The 24,548-nt window shown below is 39.4% G+C and overlaps 1 protein-coding gene across 1 annotated transcript; it reads right to left on the bottom strand.

The window, feature by feature from the left end:
• Positions 1 to 723: 723 nt before the first annotated feature.
• LOC139717061 (DNA primase small subunit-like) lies at positions 724 to 15,566 on the bottom strand. The gene is made up of 12 exons (XM_071628569.1): positions 15,431 to 15,566; positions 11,888 to 12,045; positions 11,171 to 11,277; positions 10,621 to 10,694; positions 8,873 to 9,009; positions 6,861 to 6,919; positions 6,212 to 6,324; positions 5,064 to 5,161; positions 4,325 to 4,527; positions 3,637 to 3,731; positions 2,446 to 2,544; positions 724 to 1,127 (listed from the first exon to the last, which is right to left on the bottom strand). The coding sequence occupies exons 1-12, from the start codon at positions 15,564 to 15,566 to the stop codon at positions 1,108 to 1,110; spliced, it is 1,299 nt and encodes a 432-aa protein (XP_071484670.1). The 3' UTR covers positions 724 to 1,107.
• Positions 15,567 to 24,548: the final 8,982 nt, after the last annotated feature.

Here is a 24,548-nt window from a genome sequence, read left to right as displayed (position 1 = left end):
TAAAAAACCTTCTTGTTGAACTATATGAAGAGAAAACAAGTTTTCTATCAGAAATGATATAAATGAATCAACTTCCTCTGTGCTATAAGGGTTAAGACTTTCACTTCACGACAAGACATTATAGTTGAACTGATTGACAATTTCTCTCCATCAAAGTAAAGAAGCACCAATTATTCAGTGTTTCAGTAGTAGCTGTGATAAGAAGTCATTGGCATTGGTGAACAAATAATCTCCTATTACCCGACAGGTGTCGTATCCATGAGAGTGATCAGGCTATCAAGCTTCCGCCCGACAGCTCGTGTTGTCAATCAGTTGCAATAAAGAACAACTCGATGTGAGAATTAATCTATCTGAAGAAATGACTAACCTGGTTTGCTCATCACATCTGAGAGCAACTGCTGGAATAAAGTTATTCATATCTTGCGACCAACTGCAATCTAAATAATCTTCATGTACGTTTCCAAGACAACATCTCTAGGATTCATCAAGAATGAACTGAGCACAGCCACAAAATGACACTTAACCTTTCCCTGGTGTAGAAGACTGACATACTTTGTGGTCTCATGTCAGACATGCAAAATTTCATCACAAGTGATTAGCATCCTACTACCACATGTAATAGTAGATAAACAAATGGATGTATTAATCAGTTGCAATAAAATGGGTGTAATGTACAAAGCACTCCCGTTTAACGAACACGGTTATAATGAAATTCTGGTTATAACGAAGTAAAAATTTGGGCTGCAATGTCATCCACTCTATGTATTTCTATTGTTTATTTGTTCGGTTATAACGAAATTCCGATATAACACAAGAAAACTGCCGGTCCTGAGGACTTTGTTATAACAGGAGTCCACTGTACATAAGTTTGCTGAAAACTTGCCTAGCTATCAGTAGAGACTCCTGATAATAACAAACACAAAACCAAATCCAAGAAAGAAATGCTGGTCTTTGCTACTTCTTGGTGGGCAGTCTATGTTTTATATCTGGCTTGGCTCGTCATGTTACAGAATACAGCTCCAAACTTCGGGTACAGTCCTGTAGTCTTCAGCCTTACAGAGTACCATCCAAGTCTCCTTTGGGTGAAACGCTGTATGAGTGGGCAGACTAGAATTCCATCTGACGATCTTGGATGGAGGAAACGAAAGGCAAAGAGAGAACCCAAGTTACAGTCTATCAAAGAGGAAGAACTTTTTTCCACACTGGCTGTTTACATAGCTTCCATGTGCTCTCTGCTCACTGAAATGAGGTTTATGAGAAACATATACTTATCTTTTGATTGTCCTCAATATCATACCAAAAAACTGTGACTTTGCTGAGAGATTATGTATAAATGCAGCTTGCTGTACAACTGCACATCACCACAAATTATAAGAAGTGTAATCAATACATAGAATCAACAGGAAATTTCATATTCAGGTTAAAATTGTAGGGTGGGATGCTGAAAGCCTGTAAAATATCACTGTAGTCTACAGTCACCATTTTCGCCCCTGTTATTTCCATTTCCTTCATCACAATGACCATAAAATCTTCTCCAATGTCCCATTTCTAATCCCCTGAAGAAGAAAGCTTTCGCATGACGTCCAGATAAAGGATACACATCAGGCAGTGCTCAACAATGCTCTGAATGAGATACATTAATGAAAGAGTGTCAAATGTCAACAGATGTAAATCTGAGATGTGCACTGGCCTATGAGTAGCTTTGCATATGATATAGAGCCAGAGTAGGAAACATGAATATAAAACAATGTAATATCACTTGATATTCTGGAAAAAATGTTTTCATGAATAAAATCTGCCAGGCCAGAGTCAAACCATTTGGGGAAAGAAGAGACTTAGACCACAATACTATAATAGCAGCTGATATTTTTATTTTTTCCCACTGGAAACAAAGCACTGTGAGATGCCATCCCTGGTCACCATGGGAGATAACCAGGCAGTGACAGTACCAGTCAAGTGCATACATAGCACTTTCAGAATAAGTAGGTCTTCAGATTGTGTTTCCTGTGTTGGTAATAATTTCAGAGAAGGAGAGAGAGCCTATTCCATAGCCTGGATGCAGTAGAGGAGAAAGCTGCATTGCCAGCTAGTTTATTTGTGCGTAGTTGAGTGAGAGTAACTGATGATGAAATACTGTGTGTTATACATTCATCGGTCAGGATTTATGATTATGATTATGATTGTGATTGTGATTGTGATTGTGATTGTGATTGTGATTGTGATTGTGATTGTGATTGTGATTGTGATTGTGATTGTGATTGTGATTGTGATTGTGATCGTGATCGTGATCGTGATTGTGATTGTGATTATGATTATGATTATCGTTATCATTATTTTTATTATCATTATTTGCTTGTTTCTTTGTTTGCTTTGGTAGGGGTGCATACTCTGCTGTGAAACAGAGAAGAATACATCAAATAAAGTTTGGAAATTATCAAATCTTACCACTCTGTTCTTGAAGCTTTCCTTTCCATGTTTTCTCCATACCAGCCACAAATTTCTCAAACACTTCCACATTCTTCAGCAGACTGGTCTTCTTGTAGTCTGGGAGGAATTAAAGCACAAGCACATTTTCTCATGCAACACCAAACTTCTGTGTAGAGACAATTCCCATGCAAGATCCACAATGTAAACTTTGCTACCATTTACAAACCACCAGACACATACTCATTAAAATCTGCTTTGAACTCAATGGCCCGAATTCACGAACGTGGTACAAATGAAACCATGGTCTAAACCATGGACAAAAACCATGGAGCGCCAAGTGTCGCACGGAATATTTTGTTATGAAATTGGTCATTTCGTCGACAAAATGACCGTTTCATTAACGAAATTATCATTTTGTGGACAAAATGTTATTTAGTTAAAAAATGTTGTCATTTTGTTACAAAATAATCATTTCATCGACGAAATGACTGATTTCGTAACGAAATATTCCATGCGACACTTGCCGCTCCATAGTTTTTGCCCATGGTTTCATTTGTACCACCTTCGTAAATTTGGGCCATGTTGTTTTTCTCTTTTCATGTTCTGAAATACAGCTACACAGTTACCAACCTCTGCAGACCGAAAGAGGCGCTGATGCAAAGTGGCAACAATTTTGAAGACAAACATCATATTTCATGAAAAAATGCCAAAATTGCTAATAGTGGCCATGCTCAATCAAATTTCAGCAAAGAAGAATGTCAAATATTGTAAAATTAAGCTAATTGGCATATCTGCAGCTAAGAATGTTTTCAACTGGAAATCTTACACTGGCAAAATGTTTTGGTACTTGTCATATGTTCACAATTGATGCAAACTGTTCTCATAAAAGTTTTTCCCATGATCAATACACTACATGAGAGGCATGTGTTGCATATATGCTGTAACATAAACCACTGTCCTTCCAAAACACATATCAGGTGCTTCTGACATGTCTGAACACAATGAATTCATTCCACATTGCACTGATATTGAATTTTTTTTTTTGCATTGCACATGACAATTGAAGTTGTCTTCCGACCACACAAACTTTCCAATTTTAATAGACATTATAACATTTGTACGCATGTCTTTTATTTCACTAGAACAAGGTGCCTAGAAAAGCAAAAGGTAATTGTTTAAACAAATGAAAAGAAAAGAGGAATTCCTTACCCTTGATTCTCTTCTTGGTCGGTGGCTGATTCTCGTCGTTGTTTTCTGTGGGATTATTCCTACGGTCAAAGTCATCGATTTCATAGCACAGTTGACTGTACAAAACAAAACAAGGAAACAGACAAGTATGGGTGAAGTCCTCCTTTTGTTTTATGCTGGCAGAAATATTTAAATCATTCTCAATACAGTCATTATTCTATCAGCAAAATCAACATGCGGGTTGGTTGAACAGCTAAAACAAATATAATGTTATTTTAAAAAAAGGTTCAAAGAGTAAAAACGGATCAAAAATATGCAAAAACATTTTAAGAGCAAAGAAAGATACAATATATCAACAGTATGTGCATGTCACATACACATGTTCTTTGAAGACTAGAAAACACTACGATGCTAAATAGTATGCTCCCAAAGCACACCTAATTACATGGTTAGTCCAGTGCAGACTTCACCATATTCTATCACAAAGTGAATTATTCAACTCCCCTATAGTTCTTTATCCATATGCCTATCAAAAGCTCAAAGACACAAATTTTACTGCATGGCCAATTTAGTAGCTGAGAATTTACATTTAATCTTCGAACCCAACTCTATCATACTTTGCTCAAAAATGATTTAACATGCAGACATACCAGCATTACAATGGTCATAGATATCTTGGTAAAGGTGAAAACGCTTATATAGACCTCACCTAATATCGGGTACCTTCATGGGGTCAAACAGATCCAGTTCAGTGGTGTCCATGGGAACGCAGACCCGCCCCGTCTTCGGATGGATGCAGAATGGACTCTTGAGCAGATGGTTGACCCCCTTGCTGACGTTGACGTCCAGTCGTGGGTAGCAGTACTGGAAGGCTATCTCGGCCACCAGTTGGCCACATCGCTTGGCTCGCCCCTACAGAGGTCAGAGATGAAAGTTGACTTTTGGGATGCCATTACAGAAGCAAGTATAAAGAAATCTTGAAATTTTCACCCTTCAGATTTAAATCTTGCATGAAAGATGACTTGTGAGATAAGACGTTACAGAAGCAGGTATAAAGATAAAGATATATATATCTCATGATGATACTTCTTATTGTATGAAGTAAATAGCACACAGCACAGCAAGTAGCATTCTTTTAAATTATTCCCTACATGTTGAAGTCAGACTATAAAGGAAAGATATTTATATACAGTAGCATCTGAGACTAGGGACATCTAAAACACTCAGTGTTCCTTGCTTTGCAAAATCTCTGAAAAAAGTAGCATTGACAAAACAAACACAAAAATAAAATGTTTTTGAGAAAGTAACATAACGAATTTGATAGTGAAAGACAAAATGAACCTAATGCAAGTAAATTACAACATGCATGCACTGCATCCCCTACCCAACATGTATAGCTGGGAGGGCTTGATGAGTTGCCATGACAACAAAGCATACAGCATACTCACGGCTGAGACCTCTCTGTTGATTCTCTCTCGTAGTAGCTTCCATCTCTCCGTTGAGTTTGAGCCTTTGGTCATGTCATGCTCAAGATGACCTCGCAGATGTAAGCATGTCAAAGGTCAGTCAAGGACTATCGTGGGGTTACTTGTGCCATCCAAATTGTATTTACAGAAGCACAAACTAGTCGAATTTTTGCATGTTTAAGTATGCATGCGTACATTATAAATATTACATGGCTTATGCCTAGATAAAGTTTTTTTTTTTTATGTCCACATAAAAATAAGAAATCATGTTGTGTACGAACATAAGCAGAGATATTTAACAAAAAAAAGTATGACATTTTGTGCAACACTTATCAGCTAGATTTGTGTTTTGGAGAATTGGTTAGGAAAGTTGATTAAGGTTAGGCTTAATTTATGTGATGAGGAAAAAAGCTGCCAACATTCTCAATGACTGACAAGATGCTGCACAGAACCATATACCAGCCAGACTTTGTGGCTTGTTGATGTGTCCCAACCCAAGTTGTGACTATTAAACCGTTCCTTGCGGGAACCTGGTATACCATGTTCATGTGGCGTCAACTGATATATGGGAACCTGGTATACCAGGTTCCCAAAATGTAGACACGAGTGTCTGAATTCATGGCCTAAACTCATGTTTATTTGTGCTGTGCTGCCCAGAAAAAAAATTGGCTTTGATAGAAAGAGAGTTCCCCCCCCCCCCCATCAATATAAGTTTTCTTTTTGTGCAAAAACTGTGTGTATTGCAGCATAATTTGCCTTTTTCCAATGTAGTGTGCACTTAATTTACTTTAAAAAAATAATATGAAGAATGATGTACATAGTGATTAGGGCTGATCTTAGACGACATTTGCTCTGGCTGATCCCATTCAGGAGGCTCTTTGGTGCAGAACAATAAGAGTTTTTGAGCCCGTTAGCACAAGCTCTATCACTCCTCTCGCCCGATCAATATTTTGCATTGTTAGACATCACATGTAGTTGACCATGGAAAGGGGATACATGTTACCGCTTGACTGCTTTCGCAAAGGTGGATTACCAACCTGTCTGTTCTCTGTTGACAGGCACAAAGAATCTCTGTTGGGGGCATTGGAGGCTCTAGGAAAATTGCGGGGTGGAACGGGTTAAAAGGATATCATCATCTGGAACCAAGACTAGCACCTTCTTCCAGGATTCCTTGTCACCCAGGATGTCCTGCTTGTTCAATGCATAGTCCTCAAAGTAGCTGACAATCACCTGCTTGGCTCTCCTGTAAAGAAACGATGACAGGTAATATGGGTAAACCTCAGGATCTTGACCATTACTTGTTTTTGTTAATAGAATACATTTTACAAATAGGAATATGTCTTCCTTTAACACCTTTTAAAAAAAGTTTCCAAAATGAATTGTATCATTTAATCAATTGACTTGAATGTTTTCCATTTTTGGTATCTCATCCATTTCAGATGACCAAAAGAAAAAAAAAGTTCTTTACAGCTGAGGTAATATCTCAATGAAAGTTTTGTCAAGTACAAACACACATACAAATCCAGAAAAATGCTTCACATTGCGGGCAATTTATGATGTACTCAAACTATTCACCACATGAATACAAATGGCTTGTAGACTGAAGCTCACAAAATAGGATGCATGTAGCTGGTAATGAGAGGACATTGATGTATCTTTCTATGTAGATTGTGTGTGTGTGTGTGTGTGTGTGTGTGTGTGTGTGTGTGTGTGTGTGTGTGTGTGTGTGTTTTTGTCAAACTAGCAAAACAGCTCACAGTACACAGGGTCACTACTCACTCTATGGAGGGATGCAGTTGTTCGCCAAGGAGGACTTTCTTGATCTGGTTTTCACCACCCTAAGATTTTGAGGAGACATAATGCATTACATCAATGAAATTTATCAATTGGTGTGTAAATTACTCTATCTGAAGTAACTTTTTCCTCTTTTAAACTGGAAAAGATTATGTATCAAGGTATTTTTTTCAGGAGTCAAAAGGGGACTGACCTCTCAATCCTTGCAGAAACTTCGTCAGAGGCAAAATGACAAACATGTAGGGTTAGTAAACATCTACATATATACACAACAAGGAAAGTATGAGGAGGGCTAGGGACATAGGACAAAGAAAACCATAGATGTACTAAGGTTGGAAGTCACAGTCAGGAAGCCAAACAGGTATAAATGGAGGGAGATTAAAGCGAGGGGTGAACAGACAAAAGGCTGGGGTGGGCCAGTGATGATCCCAAGGATCAAAGGGGCAACCTGTGAGGGACAATGATGAATAGGGAGGCAGCATCAAAGAAGATATTTAAGGAACAACAAAAGGGGAAAGAATAGAAAAGAAGTGAAGTAGCAGCAGGAGTGAAGGGGGGGGGGGGGGGGGGGTAACAGGTAACAAGCCCTAAACTTGGAGTACAAAGGTATGGCAAAGATAAAAGTGAGAGCCAACCAATGAATTCATAGTACATCAACGCATAAAATATGCAATATATACGATATAGGAGTAGATTATGATGGCATACAATCACATTGCTTTCCTCGTTTTGTGTAACTAGCCCTCCTCAGACTTTGCTTGTTGTGTATGTGTTTGCCTACCCTACATGTTTGTCATTTTGCCTTTGACAAAAATTCTGCTGGGATCAAAAGCTCAAGTCCCTTTTGACTCCACTTTGCTCCAGTGGCTCGCAACTATTGGATTGGAAAAGCAGTTCTCAGCAGCCTTTTTTTTTTTTGCTACAAAGTTTTTCAGGGACAAAATCAAATTGCAGTCCCGAGGGAGATGCTTTTTGACATAACATTATATGGGGAAACCCAATACAATGCAACAAATGCATAATGTGCAAAACCATAGCCATACTGCCACAGACCTGCTCAAAATATCTCAAACACATTGCTGCACTGGTAGCTGCGAATAGTTATCACATGATTTGGTAATTAAGACTTTAAATTATTGCATAAACTATTCAGTTATTGCATGGCTCGACACTAAATTTTTTGTTTGGTGGTCCGATGGGGCCACCAAAATCCTAAATTTCAAATTTTTGGTGGCCCGAGGGAAAAATTTGGTGTCCCAAAAAAAACAATAAAAAACATTACAAGTCCTTTGTTTTAATGAGTCAAATATTTAAGTTTTATGATAGTAAGAATTAGAAGTTGGACATATCTACTCATAAATAAACTTCAACTTGCAACCCTCACTCTCAGGCACTCATTCAGTCCTTTTCATCCATCCTTTAAACAAATTTAATTGCTAATAAACTGTTAAGTTACGAATTTATTGACATACTTTTCAAAGAATTTTGGTGGCCCGAGGTGGGCCACGAAATTTGCCCTTTTTTTAAATTTGGTGGCCGGACTTTCATTTTTGGTGGCCCTGGGCCACCGGGCCACCGTTAGTGTCGAGCCCTGGTTATTGGCAGTGGCTTCTAAGGCAGTATGCTATATAGCATTTTGTAATTTCTAAAGTGAAATTGAATTATATTCTACTTGAGTTATAGAAACTACATGTACCATAATTTGATCTTGAATCAAAACCCAGATCTTTACTAAATATACTCTGAAGTAATCCACTGAATTGCACTGCTTTGAACATATATTCATCAAATTGGACTGACCTTAGATGAAAACTTATGAACATTTCTTGTGCTTTAACATTTTACTCTTAAGCATATTGACTCAAAATATTGTACAGTCATTTTTAAGCAACCATCACACACATGAAATAGAAAGACAGGCAACTTGCTGACATAATAATGCTAGTTCCATCACATTGCATGGGTATAACAACAAGTACAGGAGTGAAAAGGCGCACCTTGACTATGCTGAGGTATTCTGCGATTGCCGACCTTGCATTCTGGGAGAGTTTTCTTGCCGCCTCGTCACAAACCCAACAATGGACGCCTCGACGACCGGAGTACACCCACAGACGGTGATCGAAACCAAAGTCATCTTTACATAAGGAAAGAAGTCGATCAAGGTGAACATGGTAAAAGAAAAAGGATAATACACACACACACACACACACACACACACACACACATGAACAAATGAATAAACAATACTATTTACAAAACTGAATATGATTAAAAATATATAAATCATACAGCCACACATTTTCTCTTTCTGACTGCGACATGTAACAAATTCATAGAACATCAAGTATACAGCATGGTCTAATCATGCAGATTTGTACACTGCAAGCTCTGATCAAGTTTCAAAATTAACAGAGATCCTTCAGAGACCTGGATATAAACATGTACAATGTATGTCTTAAAGGACAAGTTCACCTTCATAGACATGTGGGTTGAGTGGATGCAGCAATATTAGTAGAACACATCAGTGAGAGTTTGAGCAAAATCGGACAATCTGTTCAAAAGTTATGAATTTTTGAAGTTTCTGCTCAGTTACGGCTGGATGAAAAGACGACTATAGCTTGTGATGTCACATGAGTACAACGATATAAAGAAAGAATACAGAAAATTCAACATATTTCCATTTTTCTCCCACAACAAAAGAACACTCGACTTCTCTCTTTCAGAAGGCAGGGGGAATAATATTACCCTTAACATACGTCAGTAGCAAGTCGAAGAACTGTGCACTTTATTCAAAAAGTAAAGTTATGTGAAATTCTCTTTTTATTTTCCTTATATAGTTGTACGCATGTGACATCACACACTGTAGTAGTCTTCTCTTCCAGCAATGACTGCGCAGATACTTAAAATATTCGTAACTTTTGAACGGATTGTCCAATTTTCCTCAAACTTTCACTGATGTGTTCTACTAATATTGCTGCATTCTCTCAATCCTTATGTATATGAAGGTGGACTTGTCCTTTAAATGAAGTAAAAAAGGATGCAACATTGAGGTCTTGTCACAGCATTACAGAGTTGCGTGTTCAAGCCCCTGGTGACACAGGATGAATTTATTCTGGCATGCAATTTAGAAGCAATCCTTAGTGCTGCTCCTCATTTTACAGGACTTCTTACTGAATAGTCCATGGGTTGTAGAGAGTTATGACAAAAGAACTCTCAAGGGGAGTGGAGATGAAGAAAATAAGGTAGAGAGACCTATGGTAAGATCAACTTCCATCACAGAATCACGTTTAAATCACAACAATGCAAGACAATTTAAGTTCAGTCTTACAGATAATGTACAATACAAGCTCATTTCATCACCTGCAACTTTTGGGAGAAAAATGCACACGGCAGTTGTGCATACATTTGTATATCATTCTTGTGTATGACTGAGTTTTGGATGGTGTTATGTGATGCTTATGTTCATTAGTGATGATTAATGTGGTCACTAAAGGGGGATATTTTTTACGGCCCATTTAGTGCCACCTGTATTGAAAACTAACTCCATCTTAATATCTTTATTAAATGACTACATGTTTATTATTACTAATCTGCACTACTTATAGTGCAGATTAAACATAAAATATAAAAAGCTGAAGTATGCACACAGGTTAAAAACAACAAACAGTGCATTTCTCTTCACAACTATTGGATAGACTCATCTCAGTTTATAGCATTTTGATAACGGTAGATTTATTTTTCTTACCACATAGGGCACTGTCGACAATCTTGATGGCTATCGTCATAAGTGGCCAGCACTTCGAGCAGATATCAGCCCCCCTAGAGTGAAATACAAAATAATTATGACACAGCATTTTATTGAAATACATAAAAGGCAAATAATGTTTAAATACATGACAGTGCTCCCCTCTCTCTTTGATTTCAATCATCTACAGTATGCACAAAAATTCTTCCAACTATGTGTCTGTTGCACAAAGGAATCTCAATTTATTATATCAACACCGTTTTACAGAATTAGAAATTCTGAAGGTAAGGGGGGTTGGGGATGAAAATCAAATCTGTCTCAGAGGATACAGTGCCGTCCCATTATAACAAACATGATTATAATGAAATTACAATGAAGTAAAAATGCAGAGCCCAACATTATCCACTCTATGTTTTTATTGTTTATTTGTTTGATTAAAATGAAAATTCAATATAACGAAAGAAATCTGCTGGTCCAGAGGACGGACACAAAAGTGATAAAGAAAAAGATGAGGGCTATCCAAATCAAACAAGAGACTAGTGTTACTCACTGGCAGCAGCTTCTGACATCGTCGTAATCTGTCATGTCGATATCAAAGACAAGTTCCTTCTCTTGGGCTTGGAATGCTGCTGCCTTCAATGTTCGATGATCTTTTGGCTGGGTGAAGTAGAGTAAAGTTCCACCCAACATTCAAGATGACTTCAGTATAGGCAGTCAAATCAGTGTTGCCAGTTTTCTTCATGTGCAAATGCTGGCACTCTCACAATAGCTCCTAGTATTGAATCACTCAATATATTGCTTCTTCAGTTATGACACAAAATACCTTCTACATTTAATATAATTCAATTTGAAATACTTTCAAGAATCACAAGTATCTATTTCTTGCTTCCACATGTAGCACAATTCATTTTTTTTCCAGAGTAACATATTGTAACTTGCCCATAATTTATTCACAATTTAGTTAACCATTTTTGGTGTGATGATTGAAACACTTTCACTGCCAAGACTTTATCAATGTGTAAACACTTTATGACAATGCCCATTTTCTGAAGAGGTATTATTCCTTCAAAGAAATGATTGAGCATCTTACCACAGCAAGATATGAAATGAACTTCCTAAAGGCTCCAAGAAACCTGAAATCTACGACTTCTGTCTAATCATGAATGAGATTGGAGACTTTGACATCGATCCAGCTTTTCCCAAGATTAGACAATATGTTAATGCTATATTCAACAGCTAACTTATGACTGATGTTGGTCAACTCTACCTTGTGAGTGAAGACAGCCCCAATGTCGATCTTGTAGGGACAACGTTTCTGTATCTCTTTCTCCATCTCGCTTTGGTCGGCAAATGATTGATAGCGGATGTAGATGTCATTTTCCAGTGTGAAGGAGAACTCACGATGAGGAAAGTAGGTTTTTGGCACTGAATGGTATAGGAGAGCAACATCACAGACACAAAATAATAGCACAATGCAACAAATGGTGTATCTAGTTTGAAGAGAAGAGCATTCAATCTTACAAAACAAAAATGTGTGGGAGTTATTCTGAAAGTCAAAATGCTCTAACAAATCTCTGTGTACTGTACATACATTGTACAGTGTACATGTCCACTCATCGTGACTCAACCTAAACCCAGCCCAGAGCCCTCCCTTGTAATCGTAGAGCCGACTAGAGGCTGTACAAGTCAGTTGCAAACTGTGGGAATGCACTAAGTTAACAGGGTGTTCGCTTTGTATAGTCAGAAAATAACATAACATCAGGTAGGCCTACCTCTAAAAGTGTTCTATTTCACCAGTAATGCCCACATACTGGACTTCATGTTGTGTGGTTTGCAACGAGAAAAACTTGTCTCCCGACCCCTCCCGATTAAGCGGCGAGCACTGATCGTCGGTCTATACTATCCGCAGCTTGATGGCAGTGAGGCTTTGCGTTCTAGCTGGTTGCAGTAAGATTCAACCTTTTGACATGTCATAAAATTAAAATCTATTCAGACCAATGGCTCAGCCAGGCCTTTTGCTTTGTTTCACTTCACTTGTTCTTTTGTAAATTTTTACTGTGTCATACATTCATATAGAGTAAAATATCCCGTTTGCGGCAGTATAAGCATTGTTAAGGGTTTTTCCAACTTGTAAACAAATCAGGCAAATTATTTTCAACCATTTCATATATCATAGACAAGATTATTCATTAACGAAATTGTTTTCATGAAAGAAATTTATCATTGACCAACGCAGTTTTCATGATTTACCAGGGCAAAACCCGGCACAATTTTCGCCGATAAGGGCGATATGCGACGTAGTATTTCTGCTTGCGGCACGATGTACAATCCCTATGCAATACGCGCGTGCTCCGCGATCTTTAGCTGAACACCTTCACATTTCTCGCGAACATTGCGTAAGCGCCAATTCCCATTGCGAAAGCACGTGAAAATAGCGGGCGCACATGCATTGGCCGCAAACAAGATCGCAATTCTGGCGGTGTTGTTGTCTTTCTCGTGTTTTTCTGAATTTTTTTGATGGTAACATCCACTTTCCGAACAAAAATGGCGGCCCACATCGGCTCGCGAAAGTTCTATTTTATGTGAGGATATGTTTTCAAAATCCATGAGTATCGGGAAAATGACAAAAAATCAAGTTTTTTGGACCATTATTTCTTAATTGTTATGTTAAGAAGTACCGAAAATTTTATTTTGGATGCGATATGTTGTCATTTAGGTGAGAAAATTTCACTTTCGTCAGAGATCGTGCCCATTTTATCGGTTGGTTTTTGTTGATTGTTAGTGTGTTAGTACATGTGTAGTGTGCATGTAACAGTGCAATGCTGTGTTTAGCTGTATATTACCGTGTATGTTGTACCTGCCGCGAACGGCTGCACGGCCGCTTACTGACGCAGTTACTCTACATGATAAAGAAAGTAGATCTAAAACTTACTGCATGATATTCAGCAAAAATTGATATGTGAGTTGTGAAACCTGGCTATGATACTCCACTTTGTTATCAACTGAAAACAAAGTTTCCACACTTTTCTACACGTGCACGATACTCAACCCATGACCGCACCAGCGACCCCAAACCGTACCCGCGTATCGAGCTGTTACAACACAACAGTGTTAATGTGACAATAACTTGTGTTTTACTGGTTACAGCACAGCGCCCCGCGCCAGGGTTAAACCAACCGTTCCAAACATTCCTACATTTCACGTACCATCAAGGACCACCCGACATCCAGAGCATAGTCAACAACAACAAACTACAAGCAACCAGCTTTTTTTTTCCGTAAGTAAGACTGAGACGGAGAGAGCTCCCACGATGCACATGTTGATTCAGGTGTACCCCAGGGAACAGTACTCGGGCCCTTATTGTTCCTTTGCTACATCAACGACCTACCAGACACAGTGAGGTCGCAAATAAGGCTGTTCGCAGACGACTGTCTCCTTTACCGTCAGATCAGGAACCAGGAAGACCACCTCATCCTTCAAAACGACCTGACAGCCCTGGTCTCTTGGGCACATAAATGGGGTATGTGCTTCAACGCAGAGAAGTGCTATACTATGAGTGTCTGCAGTAAATCATCCTACTTCTATCAACTCAACAGCCATATCCTGCAGCACGTTCACGACATCCGTTACCTAGGAGTCACTATCTCTGACGACCTGAAGTGGGAGAAGCATGTCGCAAAGACCACGCAAAAGGCGAATTGGGTTCTATCCCTCCTTCGGAGAAACCTCTACTTCTGCCCTGCCAACGTTAAGCGAACTGCCTATACTTCACTCGTTAGATCACTCCTTGAGTACGGTGCCACTGCCTGGGACCCATATCTACAAAAGGACATAAACAGACTTGAAAGTGTCCAACGAAGAGCTGTCCGATTCATAACAGGGGATTACGTGTCCAGAGATGACGGCTTTATCACAAACAAGCTGGCTGAACTTTGTCTCCCAAGCCTGAAGGAAAGAAGAAGGAATCTCAAGCTCACCCTCTTCTTCAAAGTGGTCGGGGGGCTGGTGCCAGCTCTCCCAATTCAGAAACCTTTGCTCAACCTAAAAAACTTAGACGACGTATCCGTGTTAAGCAATTCACAAACTGCGATAGGCCTACTGTAAATATCTTAGACAGACAAGTGACAAATAACAGTAAGTGCTTAAATCAAATAAGAGCACAAACAGAACAATTCAGAAACTCATTCTTCCCGTCTACTGTCATCGAGTGGAACCACTTGAGTGACGCCACTATTAACTCGCCATCAATCGCCTCATTCAAGAAGGCCATTGATAGAACTTTCTAATCACCCCTGCGCCCTCTCTCATCCGATGCGTTATGCCCAGTAGGGCCCTGCATCGTAAACATCCACAGAGACTCCAACCCCAAGCACCTCCTGATCTGGAGATTCTCCCGCCCAAAACCCCTAGCAAACGGGAGACTCCAAGTTGATGTGTGCGAAACGCGAAGTTCCTAGAGTTCTAGATGTTCTCTGGTGCTATCTAAGGCTTATTTTTTTCAACATATGATAGCAATAAGTAAGAAATCCTTTCCACCGGGAGACACAGAGCCAGAGCGGGAGAAATCAAATCTCAAACGGGAGAACGGGAGATTTTGCAAAAATGGGCTTTCGGCGGGAGATCTCCCGTCGAAAACGGGAGAGTTGGAGTCTCTGCATCCAGATCCAGACGAGTCTCTGTAGTCTGAGTGACCGCAACTAGCAACTGCTATCTAACGTTAGTGCTAATGCCTAGTGCAACATCGAAGTGAGCGTATGGGACTGTACTCACACCGGTGTTGCGAAAAGTGTTCTTGACTTATTTAACTTACCTCCACCATAATTCAACCACCTGTAGTATGGTCCGAACGGAAATAATCTCTTGTAATATACAGGTAAAAGCTCTGGTAGTGAATCTGGCGAGTAAATGGGTGTAGAAGATATGCTCTTCTTCGTTTCTTGAGCCATTTTTCTTCACTTAACAATTTTGTCTAAACGCGGGAAAACAATGTATATATTTTGACGCAGATGGCGTCCTTCAGGACAAATGCTCTCTCTGGTAAGCACTATCTGGGCACCCGTCCCGCTTCATCATGAATATTCATCACCTACATGTATCCGTAATACCGTTGAAATACATATTTTTTTCATTTCCCGGCAGCGTTTTTACATTTCTCGGCAAAACTGAACATTTTTCCATCTCCCGGCGAGATGTTTTAACATTCCCTGTTGATGCAATTTTTCGAGATCTTTACATTTCCCGGCCATACGTTTTGCACGTATCCAGCGTTCTGCCATTTACTAGTACAGTATCTTACTGCCTGATGAATATTCATGATGAAGCGGGACGGGTGCCCAAATAGTGCTTACCCTTATTAAATGGGCTCCCACGGGTAAATAATCGCTTGGAGAAATGAGGTGTTTCTGCTTCACTAACCTAAAAAAGGTTAGATATTATCCTTTCATCTATCAAATTTCCAAGGGGGATTCTTCGGCTCAAACTCTGTCCAAGGGTTCGCAAAGCCAGACTACGAGTTCTTGTCACTCAAAAAATCACATATTTTCTGTACAGGCACCCAATCAAATGATAAATCCCTTAAGATTTAAGGAGAAAAAGCTTTTATCTTCCAACCAAAATGCAGCTTGTAGAGAAATTCCTACTCAATATCTGCAGCTATTCGGGGTTTTGTTTTTGTTTGTTTGTTTGTTTGTTTGTTTTTGTTTTTGTTTTGTTTTTGTTTTTGTTTTTTGCCAAACTGCATTTCTGACTTGTAAATGATTTTTTTTTTTCGATTTTGTGATGCGGTCAAGAACATTCCATTTTATTTAGAGGTGTGAGGCCCATAAATAATTTTTCATAATAATCAGTGGCTCAACATGGAATATTTCGGAAAGTTTCTTGTCAAAACTATGGGCAGAGATGACTCCGAAATACTACTAGCTCCAGTGAGTAAACGGTACTTTTGGAGGCACCCAGGCCTATCAAGAACCACAAGAAAGTCGAAATTTGGCCTAGAAAGCGAAGTCAGCTTTAAAATACACTGTAGTATACTACGGAGTGTCAAACATGCCAACGTTCTGAAATATGTACAGATCTAAGAGTTTCTGGTTAAAACTATGAGCATTTCAGAATGCCTGAATTGTTTTGTGATGTCCCATTGTAACATTTCAGAAGGTGACCGTACGAAGCAGTGCGTGCGATGTTAGAATTGCCTTGTGATGTCACAATACTTGTTTTTGTACACTGTGACCGTACGAAGCAGCGCGCGATATCAGAATTACTTTATGATGTCACAATAATTGTTTTGTAACATTTCACACAGTGACCCATACGAAGCAGCGCGCGATGTCAGAATTACTTTGTGATGTTATAATAACGAATATTTTCTTACAACATTTCACACAGTGACCGTACGAAGCAGCGCGCGATGTCAGAATTGCTTTGTGATGTCACAATAATTGTTTTTCAATATGTCACAAATAGACCGTACGAAGCAACGCATTAATTCTTTGTGATGTCACAATTACTTTGTGATATCATTTTACTAACTACTGTAGTAGTAGTGAACATACCAGTTGTGTATTACATTATGGAAAATGTAATGAAAAGTGACGTCATGAGTGTCAAATATGCCAACATTCTGAAATCATCGAAAATGCACTTACTCGCGTGACGTGAAGCTATTTCACCCAATCACTATAGAGTGCATAGCTTTGATCCAAAATGTAACTTGCGACATACACCGGGACTGCCATAAAGAACATAAATGTGGGTAATAGTTAAGGAGATGAGAACAAAAAGAAAGTGGACAAATACACATCATGCTCTGCGGATGTCATCGCTGCCCATCTCAACGTGCTTTTCGCGTATGAAAAGGAATGAATCAGCTCGAAGAAAGCAAAATTTGATACACTGTATCACACTTTGTTACCCACGCCGATGAAAATCGGCAGGGGGTTATGTAAAGGGTTCCGTATGTTTGTTTGTTTGTTTGTTTGTTTGTTTGTTTTTTTGTTTTTTTTGTTTGTTTGTTTGTTTGTTTGTTTGTTTGTGTACAAGATAACAAGAGAACGGGTAAACGGATTTGCACGAAATGTTCAGGGAATGTTTGGATAATGACAGGAAAGAATCGATTAGATTTTGGTGATAATCGGTTGACCCTTGCAAATTCTGTGTGACCTTGAAGTTTTGACCCCATGGTATAGTGACCATTCCGAAAATTTCCCGTTTCTCACTTTGCGATTTTCCGCTACCATACGAAGACATAAACTCCCCAACGATCCGACTTCGCTGCTCAAATGTTCGTAAGAATTCCGAAATTTACGTTTAGGCCTATTTGAGGGACTATGTCCTTCTAGATTTATGAAAGTTCGTTCTCCGTCATCACAAACTGGCCCGTATTTTGATGATTTTTCAAATTAACATTGATTGTTTTTTTCGTTGGAGGAGCATTTTGCTCGGTCGCAGTCACACTGCACGATATGCGTGCTCAATGTCAATGCGTGTGCAAGGCCGCTGAAAATGCATCGCGCTCTACACCGTTGGTGCAAAATTGCACCGGGGACGTTGCGGCGCTCGTTGGTGGCCGAATACTGGTGCAGTAGACATTTGCATTCAACCCTTGCATTGAATAATTCCCGTAGACACTAATCATAGGGGTAATTGCCTAGGGGGTACGTAAATTTTGTTTTTCTTTTTTGCTTTTGTGGATACCATCAAAGATCGTACACTCATACGACCTTTGATATTTGATGATTTTTCAAATTAACATTGATTGTTTTTTTCGTTGGAGGAGCATTTTGCTCGGTCGCAGTCACACTGCACGATATGCGTGCTCAATGTCAATGCGTGTGCAAGGCCACTGAAAATGCATCGCGCTCTACACTGTTGGTGCAAAATTGCACCGGGGACGTTGCGGCGCTCGTTGGTGGCCGAATACTGGTGCAGTAGACATTTGCATTCAACCCTTGCATTGAATAATTCCCGTAGACACTAATCATAGGGGTAATTGCCTAGGGGGTACGTAAATTTTGTTTTTCTTTTTTGCTTTTGTGGATACCATCAAAGATCGTACACTCATACGACCTTTGATATTTGATGATTTTTCAAATTAACATTGATTGTTTTTTTCGTTGGAGGAGCATTTTGCTCGGTCGCAGTCACACTACACGATATGCGTGCTCAATGTCAATGCGCGTGCAAGGCCACTGAAAATGCATCGCGCTCTACACTGTTGGTGCAAAATTGCACCGGGGACGTTGCGGCGCTCGTTGGTGGCCGAATACTGGTGCAGTAGACATTTGCATTCAACCCTTGCATTGAATAATTCCCGTAGACACTAATCATAGGGGTAATTGCCTAGGGGGTACGTAAATTTTGTTTTTCTTTTTTGCTTTTGTGGATACCATCAAAGATCGTACACTCATACGACCTTTGATATTTGATGATTTTTCAAATTAACATTGATTGTTTTTTTCGTTGGAGGAGCATTTTGCTCGGTCGCAGTCACACTGCACGATATGCGTGCTCAATGTCAATGCGTGTGCAAGGCCGCTGAAAATGCATCGCGCTCTACACTGTTGGTGCAAAATTGCACCGGGGACGTTGCGGCGCTCGTTGGTGGCCGAATACTGGTGCAGTAGACATTTGCATTCAACCCTTGCATTGAATAATTCCCGTAGACACTAATCATAGGGGCAATTGCCTAGGGGGTACGTAAATTTTGTTTTTCTTTTTTGCTTTTGTGGATACCATCAAAGATCGTACACTCATACGACCTTTGATATCATCACACTCTCGGCTTGCTATAATCAAAATATCCCGCAAGAAAACGGCGTATTTCTCGATTTTTAGCGCTTTTTCCGCGACCCGTCGCGTAGACAATACTCTTAAAACTGGACTTAATTCGCGCGCGCTTGGAAAAGTTCCGATTCTGCACTTTTGACGGTGGAATTTGGGATTTTCGATGGATTTTTGGAGGAGACTTAAGGACTTTCCTGTACGTGAATGAGTGTTAATACCGTATGTGTAATTATGTGATTTGCGTGTGATGTGACTGTAGAACCAAAGATCGTACACTTCAGCGTAGACAATACTCTTAAAACTGGACTTAATTCGCGCGCGCTTGGAAAAGTTCCGATTCTGCACTTTTGACGGTGGAATTTGGGATTTTCGATGGATTTTTGGAGGAGACTTAAGGACTTTCCTGTACGTGAATGAGTGTTAATACCGTATGTGTAATTATGTGATTTGCGTGTGATGTGACTGTAGAACCAAAGATCGTACACTTCAGTGTACGATCTTTGGTAGAACTCACTGGCTGGTGATAAAGCACACTGGCAATTAAGTGGCCGAATTCTGGTAGATGAGCGAATGCACATTATGTTTACCCCGACTTTGTACTTAGGCGTGGGTCTGCCGCCTTTGACGGCCCCTCTCTAGTTTAGTTTTGTTTTGTTATTAAAGGCAAGGTGCGTTAGATTTATGCTAACGTTGTAAGAATATTGTGTGATATGGGAGGTATCTTAAAATCATAAGAAGATAAGACACATTTTATGAGATGATCAAAGTAACGTTCTCTATTCACTGATTTGCATAATTAGTTGAAAACTTCCTTGACAAGTTGAATGAGCGCAAAAGTTTGTGATGTGTGTGCTGCGTATACGTACTCAGCACTTTTACTATACGACAGGCATCACAAAAGCGCGCGTATACATAATCCCCATAAGCAATACAAAGACGGTCTACACAGCAAATCAAATAGGATGGTATAGAAGTGGGCCCTAGGCCTACTGTATATATATAATGACACAATGATCGGACACTTAGCAACAGACAGAGCCATTTTGCAGGGTAGCATATTATTCTTCTCATACCATTCTCGGGTAAATGAAGTATAGACGAATGTGTAATGCCATGGTGCACTGTTTGCGATTTAGATAAAGCGTCTTTACACTGTTAAGTGATAAGATGCAATGGCAAATCAATATACACTCTAAAAAATCCCGAGTCAGAACTGACTCGGAACTGGGTCCGTTGGGGTCATACACCGTTCCGGGTCAGAAACGACTTGGAATTTGGTCATGAAGACCCCGAATGGGGTCACCCTGACCCAATTCATGACTCTGAATGGGTCATATCTGACCCCATTCCTTGTCATTTCTGACCAGGAACGGTGTGTGACCCCAACGGACCCAGTTCCGCGTCAGTTTTGACTCGGATGTTTTTAGAGTGTACAGGGACTGTGCGATCAAAGGCTAATGGTCCAACTTTAAATTGAAGGAGAATTACAATTATTTCGATAACTCTGATTTATAAAATGCCTTTGACCACATGCAAGGAAATAACGATATTAACGCTTCTAGAATTCCCCCTTTGGCCAAATATGAGTGCAAGGAAAGAAAAGAAAAGCATTTTATGTCTAGATTTATTGTTTTTCTAGTGTACGGCGTCAAGCAAATCCTTTTATTTCATTTTTAAAGAAATATGTCTAATATGTTCCGCAATGGGAAAAAAAAAACACGACGGGGTCTATGAACTCCTGGAAATTGACAAGAACAGATTCTTAAAATAATGTAGACGAAAGGTGGACGAAATAACGATTTATTCAACCACCTGGCCACGTCCCGTCAAACACAGGAATGGCATAGTTGTATCGCTAGGTAAATTGTTTTTAGGTGAGTGAAATTTTGGACGGGTTTTTCTTCAACATATGAGAATGGTGGATGCTCTCAAATAAACCCAAGTAACCCTACTCTAGACTATCTTCGACTTTGACCGACTTAAGCTTGCTCTTCATCCGGTTATGAACCCCTTATTGTGACAGGAATCCATACGCACGCCACACGGCAGCGCGTCCTGTCAGTCGTGACAACCACGGGGAGACCGGCGGCGGGCACATGGCGCCTCGACCCGGTCGTCTATCGTGAGTACACTCTCGCGAGCTGTTTGCCAACTTACACCTACCTGTCCATCAAATTAAGATGAATCGAGCTATTATATCTGGCAGTCCGAGACCAACAAAAGGGGAATTTCTTTTATTGGCGAACTCAAAGAGAGTCAATATCTGCTAATAAGTATACCTCTGGTCGCTGAGTAAAGAATTTTTCATAGCATACGGTGTCGATGAAAAATGCGTCCGTTCAATCAAAAAGCACTACCCCTCTTATTTATACTTTTGGGACATCAAAATTAAGTATTGTTAGAAGTGATTTCAATATAGTTCATACTCGTTTGAATTGTTAGATCTTTTGATTCAAACATTGTGTTTACTTTCTAATTTATGCCAAATGGTTGGAGCTGCCTTGTAGCAAAATAGACAAAGCCCCCCCCCCCCCAAAAAAAAAAAATATATATATATATATATATTACAGTCACTAGCTCATCAAGAACCACTCTTTGAAAGCAAAAATGCAAATATCTGTAATAAACCTGGAATCCTTTCAGAGGTACATATTTTTGTGTTGAAACATAAAACTGAACAATGCCTTGTGGGACAATATCTTCTAAGACATCGACAGTATTTGCTAGACGATTACACGACAGCTGAACACACGCTTAGATTCGCACTGTTTGTTATCTACCCCGCAAAACGAAATCTTATTGTACTGGTGCACAGTTAAGTCTTAATTTACAACAACCGCCAGTCAAATTTTAAATGCGTCTTCATCAAAACAAATCTTATATTTGGCAATATAATATTCTATGGTATAGAGTTTGTACCCGTAATATTTGAGCTTTGACTGCGTGGCTAACTGTGTTAATAATCATCAGTTTCTTTCATAACCTTTTTCTTCCTTTGCTCCTTTTTTTTCTCGAAAAGAGCAGATGGAAGACCAGCATTAATTACGTCATTACTCCAGGTATCTCCAGTGGCAAAAAAGAAAGAAAGAAAGAAAGCGCAAGTTATTGCTCGTCTAACAAACCATAAAGCACAATAAAGTACAGTGTACATGCTGTAATCAGTTGAAATAGTATTCATTTTGTCTGACAAATAGATAACGTAGCGCCTGAATGTACCACGTCTATTATAAACACCCAAATCAACTGAAATTCTTTTTATACTATAATGGTGTTTTTTTTCTTTTTGGTATTATGATAACTTTGTACTGTAAGTTCTGTTGGTTCTGTCTGCATTGCAATAACTGATGTAATGTTTGCCATGACTATAATGAAATAATTATTTTTGACATTAAATTAGACTTTCAGTACAATATTCACACAGCGGATATGAGCGTTGGAACATAAAAGATAGACATTTTTAGACATATACATGTTTTATTCTCTTCCATCTGGGAATCTACACCCTAAAAGGCAATGCTTTTTAGTAGATTCGTCATAATTCACCTGTTCAGTATTCGACAATATTCATCCATGCAATTTTTTGTTACGTTTCTGGTTTATTCTTTGAAACGTGGGGTATGGAACAATAAGAACAAAAAACAAACAAACAAACAAACATAATACCACATAATACCACGAAATGAACAAAAAACAATCAGGGTCGAGAGCTTATTCTGTCTTGACTTACTATTATAGAGTAGTATCGTGATGACTATTGTATGGAGTTATAGTCCTATAAACGCCTAATTTTACCATTATCATTATACTTCAAAATTCCTGGAGTAAATCCCCAACCGACGAAACAAAAAGAACCAGCATTTCTTCAAGCCACTTTGTTTCGAGAGGAATTCTGATTAATGCTATGAAATTAACATTGGCTATATTGTATAGTATTACCCAAGTTATGTGAAATACGCAGGCAAGACAGTCAGCCATTGTTTGTTTGTTTGTTTGTTCGTCAGTGTGTGTGTGTGTGTGTGTGTGTGTATGTTTTGAACAAATGGAATGAGTGAAGGGATTTTCGTCTGTATTGCTACAGACTATAGACGTTCACAATTCCGTTTATTGCAATAATCATTCAACTTAACAGTTCCCTCGCTTAAACCCTGAGAAATATCAATTTTTAAGGCATATGCCTGCGATCTACTTCACATGCTATAAATAGCAATGAAACGAGGATGAAAGAATCAAATCGCATGGCTGCGTGAGGTAATACGTTTTATGGCTAATCATTATCATTAGGGTGATTTCCTCTTTCTGTCTTTTCGAGGAGCAAAATGTATCTATGTAAATTCTCTATTATTGTAATGTGTGTGTGTGTGTGCGCGCGCGCTCGTGTATGTGTGTGTGTGTGTATGCGTGTGTGTGTGTGTGGAAGGGATGGGGCGGTATGATGACTTGGAGGGGGGGAGGTCAGAAATAATATATTCAAAAGGATAACTGCACACGATCATAACAGTGTGCATAAAAGGGTGGACCTGCGTAAGATAGAACTCAGAACGTACATAAGTATCACAAAGTTACGTTTTGAAAACGCAATCTTATGATGAGCATGATTATGTTCATTTAAGCCCACGGAGACTCTCTTTAGTGAGAAAACAGATTTTTTACCTATAGGCCCTATTATGTAACAGTAGATGACGGACGTGAATAAGAATACTTTAAGTAGGTCTATCTCTTTATATCGGCCAAAAAAAAAAAAAAAAAATCCCTCTGCACTTATAATAATCTGTCATTATGTGTATAATCGTATTCTGATTTACCAGTGAGGGTCTAGTCACTAGAGAGAGGCTCGGATAGAGACAGAGAGACAAACAAACAGACAAACAGACAGACAGAAAGAAGAAAGAAAGAAAGAAGGAAAGAAAGAAAGAGAGAAAGAAAAGGGGCGGCGACCTGTTCTCATCGGCACACGTCACGTGGCAACGAACATTCCCCTTTGGTCACCCCACGTCTTGCCGCGTGGCCTCACAGCGAGATGGCCAGGGAGAGCTTTTAATTTACGAACTCTGGCCCGATGCGCCTCGCGCTGGCGCCGTGCGAGTGACGCTCTAGCTCCCCTACGAAGCTATCCGGCGGAGCGCAATGCCCAAGTGCGCTCATGGGTA

The sequence above is a fragment of the Diadema antillarum genome, unplaced genomic scaffold (assembly GCF_040938485.1).
Source record: "Diadema antillarum isolate AM-2024a unplaced genomic scaffold, OU_Dant_1.0 scf00000071, whole genome shotgun sequence".
Taxonomy (NCBI): Eukaryota; Metazoa; Echinodermata; class Echinoidea; order Diadematoida; family Diadematidae; genus Diadema; species Diadema antillarum.
Note: the sequence above shows the minus strand (reverse complement) of the source record. Positions and strands in the feature narration are given on the sequence as shown.